We start from the raw sequence: 12042 nt of genomic DNA, 5'->3' as shown, positions 1-12042 counted from the left end.
TCTGCTATCTAACCCGTATTTATGACAAAGAGCCCTTTATGTTTTGCACAGCCACACGATCGGAATGAGGTTTTAGAGATAAAGAACGTCTTCTCTGAAGCTTACCTTTAAAAGGCTCAAGAGGTGTATGTGTGTGTGTGTGTGTGTGTGTGTGTGTGTGTGTTGTAAAGAAAGACAGAGATAGACACAAAGAGGGATATTAAAGCGACAGAGCGCAGGTTGGACACCCATAGCTTGTTAAATAGTATTCAGCGATTCTTTGTTCTGCAAACATTTTTTTTAAGGCCTGAAATAAAGTCATAGTAAAATAGAAGAAAAACAAGGGGCAGAGCAGACCACTCCGTCGGTAGGTAAAATGCCTGCCGTGCAAGCCTGAGGACCTGGGTCTAGATCGCCAGTACTCACACAAAAGCAGGTGAGGCCTCTAATCCTAGTACTGGGGGAGGGGTGTTAGAGGCACACGGATCCCCTGGTCTGCCAGCCTAGCCGATCAATGAGCTCCAGGCCCACTGAGAGAGTGTCTTCAAAAACAAGGCGGAGAGTGATGGAGGGAAGAGACCCCGTGTTGACTTCTGGACTCCAAGTGTGCATGCATATACATGAGCGTGTAAACACACATAAATACATGCATACATGTATACTAAGCATAATCACACATGCATACAAACACATGCACAAGGTTATCTTCGAGTCTCTGGTGCCATGAGGAGACACCACGACCAAAGCAACGTAAGGAGGAAAGGATTTATTTGGCTTATGCTCCCATATCACTCTTCATCACTGAAAAAAAATCAAGACAGGACCTCAAACAAGGCAGGAGTCAATGCAGGGGCCGTGGAGAGGCGTTGATTAGTGGCTTGCTCCTCTTGGCTTCCTCAGCCTGCTTTCTTACGGCATCCAGAACCATCAGCCCAGAGGGAGCACCACTCACAATGGGCTGGCTCTTCCGAATCAATGAAACCTGATATATTGCAGGCATTTTTGTAATTGAGGTTCCCTCCTCTCAATGACTATAGCTTGTGTCAAGTTTACATGAAACTATCCAGCATAAATTTTATTGGGGAGGAGAGGATACCTGCAATGCTGGATATAAGAGACACTGACCAGACTGGAGGGTGGGGTTGGTTCCTTAGAAATTAGGGTAAGAATGAGGGGGCAAGAGGAAAAAGCTAAAAGCATGGGTTGGTTCAGGGAAGACAGAAAAAGAGACTGGAAAGTCATTGACCTGAGGCGCACTTGGAAACCTCAGCTCTCTTTGTAATTACATGGTCTGGGAGCCAGGACAAGCCTGGGTCTGCATGGTACCAGGATGCTGCAGTTACAGCAAGAGATGGGGTGGGTTCTTTGTATGGGAAGGCAGAGTCTTCTCCAGACTCTTTCTGGAGAAGCGTACCTGCTGACCCTTCTAGTCCAGTGCTTCCCAGAAATAGGCAGATCCTGAAGGTTCCCCCATGTCACCTGCCCTGCTGTCCCTACCACCGTTATGTAAGACAGATGCACTCTGGTTGGTTGGTTGGTTTTCTACAAAGATGCAGCTCCTGTGCCCTCCTGCTATCAGCACACCACTAATGCCAGAGCCAGTGTGCGCATCCATGACTGTCGCTGGCACACACCCCGCAACCCTCTGAGGAGTTCTGATGACTACGAAGAAGGCCAGACACAAGACAGCAACTCCCGGTTATGGCTTCAGGGACCCTTCCGCAGACCTTCCTCCTTCCCGGGAATACACCGTATGCCAGCACCAGCATGGCTGTTCAACTCTCAAGGGCCGGGCTGGCGATCAATATTTCTTTGTCTAGCAAGCATCATGTGTAAGACAGCAAGAGCCGGCAACAGCTTGACACTCCATCTGGCTAATGGAGAACACGCTCTTGGGGTGAATTTGGTACCTCACTCCAGTCTTCCTGGGCTGAGCAACCAGCAATCTGGATGAGTTCTGCCTGACCTGAGACGGCTGAATCCCCCACTGACAGCTTCTGTGAGGTGCCCCTTAGTGACAGGAGCCACATCTTCCAGGAAAGGTCTGCTGGATCTTTCCCATCAAAGAGTAAAACACTCCTATTCCAGGAAAAAGAAAGCACCCCCCCCTTACCAGGACACTATAGGAGAAATAGAATTGTGACTCCAGGAACCTTTATCTGATAGGCTCGAGTAACAGAGTGGGAAGCACTTAGCAGATCGCTGGAAACTTCCTTCTCTTTTATACAGAGAAACAGTATGAAGCAGCAGATGACTCTGTCTGATGGCTTTGGCTGGGTCTCTTGGCTACTCTTCTGAGTTAGCAACTTCAGTTTATGGCTGGGGAGATAGCTAAGTTGGTAAAGTGTCGGTCCTACAAACACGAAGACCCGAGTTCAATCCCCAGAACTCACAATAAAAGTCCAGAGCGATGTTTGTAATCTCAGCTCTGAGGAAATGGAGACAGGCAGATTGCTGTCTGGGGACTCGGTAGCCAGTCAGCCTAGTGTAATTGGTGAGATGCAGGCCAGAGAGAGGCTCTACCTTAAAAATAAATATATAAATAGGTCAATGAACTTAACCTCTGAGGTATGACACCCAAAGTTGTCTTCTAACTTTCAGACACATGGATATATACATACACAGGAACACCCTCTACCCAGCACACATGTCCCTCCCAAACACAAACACACACACACACACACACACACACACACATTGAGGACAACAGACCCTTCTAACCTAAGCTTCCCATCTAGAGAATTCAGACACCATCTTTCCTGTGGACCCTCACACTCTGTGATTTATGTCCTTGCTAACTTTTATTCCTTTGTTTTTTCTCTCTAGGCTTCCCAAATACATGGTCCAGGCATCTATGTTGATGGCTTTTCAGTTTCCAAAGGGAACTTTGCACAGAAATTGACATTACATCCACGTACAAATCCAAGTAGCAATCCGTTTTAGGAAAATCATGACGGAATACGTATCTAAACCATACCCCAAGCTTTACTTCCTGTAAAAAGTTATTTGTTTCATAGGATATTTTATGAAAAAAAAGGTAAGTATTCAGTTAGCAAGTCCACACAAATTTTCCAGCACAATGATCGGCTCAAGAAAGAGAGTTTCATGTTTCTCTCACCATGAAGGGTCTTTTTTTTTTCAATTCCTGTTTTTATTTATTCATACATAATTACTTGTCTTCTGGCTTGTTGAAGCAGTAAGTCAGAAAGCACTTGCCACAGTAATGTCTGTCAAAGTGGCTAGCCATGAAAACTCCAGCACCACATTCATCAGAAGGACACTCTCGACGAAGACGACTAATTTTGCCATTTTCATCCACCTTATAGTACTTGAGTACAGCCAGCTTCACCTTCTTTCTCTTGTGCTTATTCTTCTTGGGAGTGGTGTAAGACTTCTTCTTCCTTTTCTTAGCACCACCACGAAGTCTCAACACCAGATGAAGGGTGGACTCCTTTTGGATGTTGTAGTCAGACAAAGTACGGCCATCTTCCAACTGCTTGCCAGCGAAGATCAGCCTCTGCTGATCAGGAGGAATTCCTTCCTTATCCTGGATCTTGGCCTTGACATTTTCTATAGTGTCCGAGGGTTCAACCTCGAGCGTGATGGTTTTCCCCGTAAGGGTCTTCACGAAAATCTGCATCCTGGCGGCGCTGCTACCACTGATGGCGGATCGGAAAGGAAGACCCATGAAGGGTCTTGAAGACTGTGCTACCTACCAACACTCTAAACCCTCATAACCCTGGACCTGCACTGCGAGGTTCAGCAAGCAGTTCTTCAGCACATTCTCCCAGGTCTCTCATGTACATCTGCCTGATTGTGGTCTCAGTAGAATGCTCCCCAGTTCATCCTCATTCTGGTTCAACACACACTCTACTCCATGACTACAACTTCCCATATCAAAGTTTGTGTCAGGGACTGCATGAGGGCTGTGAAGTAAATAACTCACACTCCTAGCAGAAGGGCACAGTTTGTTCAATTTCTGATTAATATACAAATGTACCCATTAACAGTCATTAACAGAGCATGCTGGCCAGTCTCATGTCACCTTGACACACAAACTAGAGTTATCTGAAAGGAGGGAAACCTAATTGAGAAAATGCCTCCATTAGAATTTGATGTAAGGTATTTTTTGAAAATTAGTTATTTATGGGTGAGGTCCCAGACCATTATGGGTGGTTCTGTCCCTGGGCTGATGGTTCTGGGTTTTATAAAGCAGGCTAAGTAAGCCACGGAGAGCCCCATTGCCTGTACCTCAGCTCCTGCCTCCAGGTTCCTGGACTGTTTGAGTTCCCTGCCTTCCTTTGATGAACAGAGATAAGAGTAAGCCAAACAAACCCCAAATAAACCCTGTCCTCTCAGCTTGCTCTTTGGTCCTGTTGTTTTGTCACAGCAATAGAAACCCTAAGGAAGACACAGCGAGTGTCCCTTCCACAGCTCACCTTCAGTAACATTCCTCATGTACTAGTGAAGAGAGCTGAACAATCTCCATGGCCCACTGATCTCCTATTTCTTCTATGTATCTTTCAATTATGGCTGACACCAACATACTAAGACTCTCAAATGGGAACCATGTTATTGCTTTTACACTTTACCCCATCCAAGGACAACCTGTATCCCTGAGCATGCACATTTAGTTCTAATAGAAAACCAAGAACTCATCATTATCATCATCATCACCATCATCTATCTATCTATCTATCTGTCTGTCTGTCTGTCTGTCTGTCTATCTATCTATCTATCTATCTATCTATCTATCTATCTATCTATCTATCTATCTATCGTCTGTCTATCTATCATCTATCTATCTATCTATCTATCTATCATCTATCTATCTATCTATCTATCTATCATCTATCTATCTATCTATCTATCTATCTATGTACATGCTTGAGTTAGACAAGGTGGTGTTCTGAAACACAGAGAAACCCCTAGGACGAGAAAGAACCGAAGCTGCCCATCCTATCACAGAGTCTCCTGATGTGCATGTGTATCCCAGGAAAGCAGAGTGTTTGATGCTGTGTCATCAGCTACAGTTCACATGCTGGAAGCTGTCCCTCTCGATCTGGTCATTGACACAGTGGCAAGACCACATCTTCCTGTCCTCTCCAATCCCAGCTCTATAGTCCCCATTTCCTTCATTTTAATACATTCAGCAATGGATGTCGATATCCCACATGTATCTTGATCTAGTCTTTTTCATTCTTTGTCTGGCTCATTGCACAAAAAAAAAAAAAAAACAAAAAAACCCTCCCTTTGCTGATCCACGTTGCTGCAGATGGCAGAGTTTCCATTTTCTTAAATGGTGAATAATACTTAACTGCATGTATTCACTTTGCCACTCCTTCCTGCGTGTGCATTGTTTTCATACATTGGCTCTTATGAACAGCTTTCAATACTGCAAATAAAGGTGAAATAATGCTTTGTGCTTATCAAAGCCCGTACTTCTCCATAATTCAGGCTTCAATTACTTTTCCTAAATAATATTTTCCTTAAGCCACTTTCTCCTACCCAGTTGAACCTGGACAAAACTTCAATACTCACCAGCACCTTTCCAATTCTTTTCAACTATGAAATTCTGTTAGGGGAGGGCTATCCCCAGCAATCTGTTAGGTTAACATGTAGTAAGCCCTTACTCCATGTAGGCCTTGTACTCAGTGCTTGCAGTATTGAGTCTGAGTCTTTCTGTAACTATGGTGGAAGACATTCACAGCAGATGGTAGCACACTGAAGAGTGGGGTAGAGGTCATGACCCAAGAGGACTCGGCTTTTTGTGTTTTTGTTTGTTTCTCTTCAAGAAAGTTCTAAGAATCTGAGTCGCCCTGGATAGTTATATAAATGAGAAACAAGAATTATGAGTGCCCACTTAATTCTACTATTTTTTTTTTTTTTTGCAAAAAGCTACAGGATACCGAGCACAGCATTCCCAGATGTTCGTGCACAATTCAACGGTTTTTCTGAAGCTGTGCCGTCTCCCTGCCTCTGCCATTTGTTCTCAACTGTTTCCCTTTAGAGGATGAAGACTCCGTTCTGTCTGCCCCCAGCTTCTGAGCTTCACCTGTCCTATTTATACTTTCGAGCCGACTGGAATGGAAGGAAGGGTGGAGGTTATTTTTTTCCACCTGTTCCAGGAACATGTGTTTGCGGAATGTTTTTTTTTCTCTCCTCATTAAGTCACTTTGGCAATTTCCCAGGAATTCTTATTTTAATATCAACTAAGGAAGTACATGGTTTCTATCGGAACATAATGAATTCAATAAGGTTTTCAAATACTTTTAATTTTATTATATAAAATTACACATATTAGAAATTTAGTCTGTGCAGAACTACGAAACATGAATCAATCTTGAATGTTTCATCTCCATGTGTAGTTCACTAACATATGCACACTGCATGTTCTCGAAACACACGGAGCAGGCCTCTCTTTCTCTGCCTTGTTTAAAACTCTCACTAGCCTTTTAGTGTTGGCTCCACCTGGAAGGGATCCCCGGAAATGTGGAAGGGGTATGATGAAGGGGTCCAGTGAATGAGTCACTGACAGGTGATCCCTAGAAATGTGAGCAAAGGAGCAAGGACTATGAAATAGAAAAAAAAAAAAAAACAAGTCCATGGGCCCCAAAGGCCAGGAGCCCTTGGGGAAGTGTGGTGGACTATCCAAAGCTGCCTTGGCCTCTCCTGCCTTCCCTTCTCACTTCTGGGAGCCATGAGTTCCTTGTGAAGCCTGTAGCCCAGGTCACTCCAGTGGTGCTGAGAGTTCCAGCTGAGGGCCTGGACAACACTTTCTGAGTGTAAGGAAGGTTGTTTGCAGAGACATGAAAGTTGTCCAGAGCCCCCAAATGGTGTTGTCCAGCTGTGGACTCCTGAACCCGCCTGCACAGTTGTGCAAAGGTGTGGGACAGGTTCCCAGGAAAGTTGTGCTATCCCAGGAGAGTGGGCATCATGGTCTAGTTGTCTGCAACAGAGCTCATGACTTCAGAGTAAAAGAGATGTGTGCGATAGTCGGGTCTTGCCTGTCACGTGAGCAGCAGCTCAGCCAGAAAGGGCTTAGTCTTCCTCTGAGTCTCCTCCCTGCTCACAGGGCCATGGCAGGTGGCAAAAGAGGTTTTCATACATCCTCCCAAGGACAGTCGGTGTCTGTTAGAGGAAGAACAGAATCTAGCGGAAGAGAGAGCTCTGCATTCAGCATCATAAAAACATGGGAGACAAGTAGATACAGGAGGAGAATATGAGATAAATAAATTCAGAAACCAGCAGAGAAAAAAAGCAAGCAGCAGAAGCAATGGGTCAGAACAGCACACTGGGGCCATTCTGAGACATCCTGTCACTTCCGGAGCAGCTGCAGATTCATCACAAAATTTCATTCTTTCAACTAGAATGCCATTGTCCTTAGAGGGCCAACAAGCTGCCATAGTAGATGATGCTGACTTTTATACTCATTGATTTATCTCTATTAGCATATTTTTTGACCTGAGAAATTCTTACATAGATGCAATATCCCAAACAGGTACACAGAACTGAGATTTAGGGTTAATAGAGTTTGGAAAGGAAACCTACAAGGGTTAGTAACGGAAACTGGGAAGCGTCTGGGAAAGCAATGGGCTGCGCGGCCTGTGTCTGGCAGGTGTCCAAGGCTCCCTCAGGCTCAGGGTCCTACTGTTGCTTCTTGCTGGCTCCTGAGGTCTATCCCGGTGAACCCCTGGGGCTTGATGTTAAAGCAGGGCTGTGGGAAACAGCAGGACCCTGCTGGAGCCACAGCTAAGACAGGTTGTTTGTGGTGAGGCGCCCGCGTGTATGCACCATCACTGATGGAGGAGGGACGAGAAGAGCCCTTGGGAGAAGATAGTTGATTGATGGTTGCATCTGAAGAGGGTCCCTACGGATGGGTGGCTCTGATGATTGCTCCTCAAGGTATGTGCCTATGGGTTCCGATTAGTGCTGCTCCCTCCTTGCTGTCTGCCTCCTGCTATCCTCTTATCAGCATTTCACGAGTAAGACAGCAGGTGGTTGGTAGCATTGACCATCAGAGGCCCAATACAGCTTCTGGCAGAGACACCTCTGAGTCTTGTGCAATGAGGTGATAGAGAATGCTTTTGAAAGAGTGATCAAGACAATGGTAAAGACACAAGCTCCTCCCAGCTTTCCATAGAGAACTCTTCAGAGAGGAAACAAAGGAAACCGAGTGACGTAGCAGAAGTCTGAACCTCCTGGACACCCCTGAGTCACATATCTCCATAGTGTCCCACATCACCTACCTCCATTCATCCCTCCCACAGTCCCCTAGTTGGGTAATTGAGCCCAAGGAAAGCTATGACATCCTTTGATGAGGAGGCTGTTGGAAGTCGCGAGGTTCAGTGCGTTGGCACTGGGGAGTGTCACATGAGTGTGGTAGTCTCAGTGATAGTGACAGATTTATGACAACATATTTAAACAGGTTGTGTTCAAAGAAGACCTTTGAAGTCTATACCTATGCTATCGTAGTTTGTTTTCATTGCTGTAACAGAAAAAAAATGAATGAAATCAGCGTGGGGAGGAAGGGTTTGCTCTAGCTTGCAGTGGGGTAGGGTAGGGGTAATGTGAATGAGCAGTTGACCACAACACGTTCATGTTTCAGAAGCAGAGAGAGGGGCATGTTGGTAATCGGCTTTTTTCCTCTTTTATTTTCATCCTGAATCCCAGCCCACAGGATGGTGCTTATGTGGATTGGGATTTTTAACCCCCATTCACCCAACCTAGAAATTACCTCCCAGGCCTAGAGGTTTATCAACTAAGCGATTCTGTATTCCATGAGGTTGCTATCACTATCAACGACCATGTATGTATTTGGAAATTAACACACAAAACATTATTTTTTTAAAATATTAAGTCAAATTCTTCAAGGAGTCCTGGAACAATGTCCTGTGTGGACTATTTTTGGGCTACGTAGCAAAGAAAGCAATCAAACAAAAATCCCAAATAACCTCCTAGATCCAGAGTCCCGAAACCAAGTTTTCTGTCAGACAATTGCACACGGCTTGTCTGTAATTGGGTAGATCTGTATGTGTTCCAGATCTCTGTGAGTCTGGGAACCTTCCTGTCTAAGGCTGTCCCAGAAGACTGATAAAGGCATACACACTGAGTCTGTATAGACTTATACCTTATTACTATTGGATATATTCTAGAGATACAAACAAATGGTTCAGATATTGCAGGTCTTTCTGTTAGACTTATCACTTTGAATGTGGTTTGAGACATACATGTTGGTAGCAGGAAGGATATTAAATGGAGTCTCTGCCTGCCTGCATGTATGCAACTTCTGCAAGCACATGGCTGCTCTGTCTGCTCTTGAGTTTAAAGACATAATTCCCAGATCTTCCCTGCTTCCTTCCAAGAAATTTAATCAAACCCAGTACCAGGAAGATCCAATATGGTTAAGGTCTGCTAAGGAAGAATATATATTCAGAATTTTGCCTCCAGGACCAAATAAATAGATTTCCTTATTATTGCTACAATCTGATCTCCAACATATAAAATGAAGACAAAATAATAAAAAAATAAAAGACATAAAGTACAAAACGGCAGAGTAAAAGCACGAAATGATCCAGAGGAGCTAGGGCGCCTGGGTGACATCCCTAGGATAATAATAAAGGAAAGTGGTCCAGTGTTTACCCATCTCAGCATCCTGCCAGCTTCCCCAGGGAATGAAATCGCTCTTCCCCCGGGTGGTACTTACTCTCCTGCATATGTATTGACATGAAATTGCCTACAGAGGGATCACAGCTTGGGGCAAGCTTTGCAGAAGATGAAGGTGAGCGAGTGAGAATTTCTCTGTGCTAAACTGTATTTCCTTCTAGCCAAGGCCCTGTTGCAAAAATGTGTTCTGACCAGCTGGGCAAGCTAAGCAAAAACAACACACCTCGCCCCCAATCAAACAAAGCCTTCAACTTTGATTTCTACTCCCCATTCCTCATTGGGCAACATTCACCCAGCCCTCTCCTTGTCGAAGGGTTTAATGCAAAACCAAGATTTTAGTGTGGGTCTATTTCCTCCTGTCGAGAGTCAAGATGTGTGCTTAAACCAAAAGCTGACATGAAGATGCGGGAGATGGAGGCTCATTAGATATGTCTCTCCACTGAAGGCAGAAACTGCACAGGCTCATTAGATATGTCTCTCTACTGAAGGGGGAAATGCACACAAATGCCTTTCCTTTTCCGAGGAGTCTAAAGGCAGGGAAAGGTAATGATTTGAAGGTGTACCCCCAAAGATGATGCCTTGCAATCAAGCCTCAATGTCAAATGCTCATGATTTTTAGCATGGGGCTGTGGGGAAGAAAATAGGGATCAGGTGAGGTTGTGGGGGTGAGAACTTTGACACTATCTGCAGCTTTTAAGAAGAACAGAGGAGCTGGGTGTGGGGCTTAGCTGGTAGACTATTCACTTACCTTGCAGAAACCCTAAATTTGAGCGCCAGGAAACCCATAATCCCAGAACCCAGGAAGCAAGAGCAGGAGGGGATCAAATGTTGGGGGCTATCCTTGGCTACATAGACCAGCTTAGGATACAGGAGACCCTGTTTCAACGTGAAGGTAGTATGCCCGCTCTGTCTCATTACAGGGCATCCTCTGCACTACCTACAGCACAGTGTGATGCCAAGTAGACCTCCATGCTCTGTTCTTAAACTTCTTCCATTCCGGAGGCATGAGGTAAGTCTCCCCCATTGCAAATTGCCTACACCAAGGTATGCAGATATAACAGCAGAAAAATGAACTCATAGTGGTAACTATTAAATAAGAAATTAAATAAGAACCTTCTAAAAAAATCCAGCTAGAATGCTGAAGGGTTGGGATGTGTAAATAAAGACCACAAAGACAGGTGTGGTGGGGTTCCATGGCTGGAGCAAGGATCTGAAACAGTAACCACTGGAAGCAAACGGAAGAGTAAGCAGCACGGATGGCTTCATAAGTTTTCTTGTGGGCGATGTGACCTGCAGAGGGGAACAAGCAGGAAAATGCTGCTGTTGAGTTCCATATCTTGACTGGGTACCTCCTCTTTCCAACACCAGCACAGGTGTTTAATCTCTCCAGAGAAAATGCTGCGAAGAGGAGCCAGACCAGAGACTTGGATTAGGTTTCAAAGACCAAAAGCTGACAGTCCATAAAGGTAGGATTAGAATTCAGGTCTTTCTAGAAACTGTGATTTTCCCCTCCTCCTTGACCCCCTTTTCCTCTTCTGCTTTACCCCCTCCACCTTCTTTTCTTTTCTTTCTTCTGCCTTTCATTCTAGACAGAGTTTTATGTAACCCAGTCTGGCCTCAAACTTGTTCTGTCTCCAAGAATGACCTTTAACTCCTGATGTGCCCACTTCCACCTCCCCAGCACTAGAGTTAAAAGTGTGTACCACAATATCCAGTCTACGGATGCTAAGAAAGGAACCCAGAGTAGTGTGCATGCTAGTCAAGAAGTCTACCAACTGAACTACAGATGTAGCCCGCCTGCCTGCCAGCCTTCCTTCCTTCCTTGACACTATGGTATCAGTTCCAAAGAGTAATCTAATACTATTTAAAATGTTAAGCACAATTATGATCCTTGGTATGCATCGAAGAGATTTCACGATGACATAAAAGCAGAAACAGGGCTGTAAAATGCTTAACCCCCTTTATTGTATAAATAATGACAAATCATTAGCATGATCATGTCAAGTCAGTGCATACATCTCTACCCTGATTCCTTCTTCATCTGAGTGCTTCCCTCCTTCTCTTCCCCCCTACTCCTCTTCCTCCTTCTCCTAGCTGTGAAGTGGAGACTGGCCCTGGACTTGAGGTCTTCCTGATTCATTCTGCCTCCTGCGTGCTACGATCCCAGGTGTATGTCACACTAGGCATGGATCATCTAAAGAAACTTGTGAAATCCACTACTGTTCGATTCCCATTTGACAGAGGAAGCCCGGGTTGAAAAAAGGGCCTGGGACACTTGCTGACCTCCATACAACGTGTGAAAAAGGCTAATCTGCTTCTGTGGAAAACTAGGATGGGTTTACTCCAAACATCAGGCTTAGATGCCTACTAAGGTTCTCAAAAGTGAGGGTGGACATC

At 44.9% G+C, this 12042-nt stretch overlaps 1 protein-coding gene across 1 annotated transcript; it reads right to left on the bottom strand.

Moving 5' to 3' along the window:
* Nucleotides 1–3117: 3117 nt before the first annotated feature.
* On the bottom strand, nucleotides 3118–3655 carry LOC119807985 (ubiquitin-40S ribosomal protein S27a-like). Its single transcript, XM_038320255.1, has one exon. It carries the CDS (start codon nucleotides 3617–3619, stop codon nucleotides 3149–3151), a length of 471 nt encoding a protein of 156 aa, XP_038176183.1. The 5' UTR covers nucleotides 3620–3655; the 3' UTR covers nucleotides 3118–3148.
* Between the last annotated feature and the right edge of the window lie 8387 nt (nucleotides 3656–12042).

Source organism: Arvicola amphibius, chromosome 2 (genome assembly GCF_903992535.2).
Source record: "Arvicola amphibius chromosome 2, mArvAmp1.2, whole genome shotgun sequence".
In the NCBI taxonomy this organism is placed as follows: Eukaryota; Metazoa; Chordata; class Mammalia; order Rodentia; family Cricetidae; genus Arvicola; species Arvicola amphibius.
Note: the sequence above shows the minus strand (reverse complement) of the source record. Positions and strands in the feature narration are given on the sequence as shown.

Coding starts and splice junctions, on each gene's coding strand:
- LOC119807985 (XM_038320255.1), bottom strand. CDS start 3,619: ATGCAGATTTTCGTGAAGACCCTTACGGGGAAAACCATCACGCTCGAG.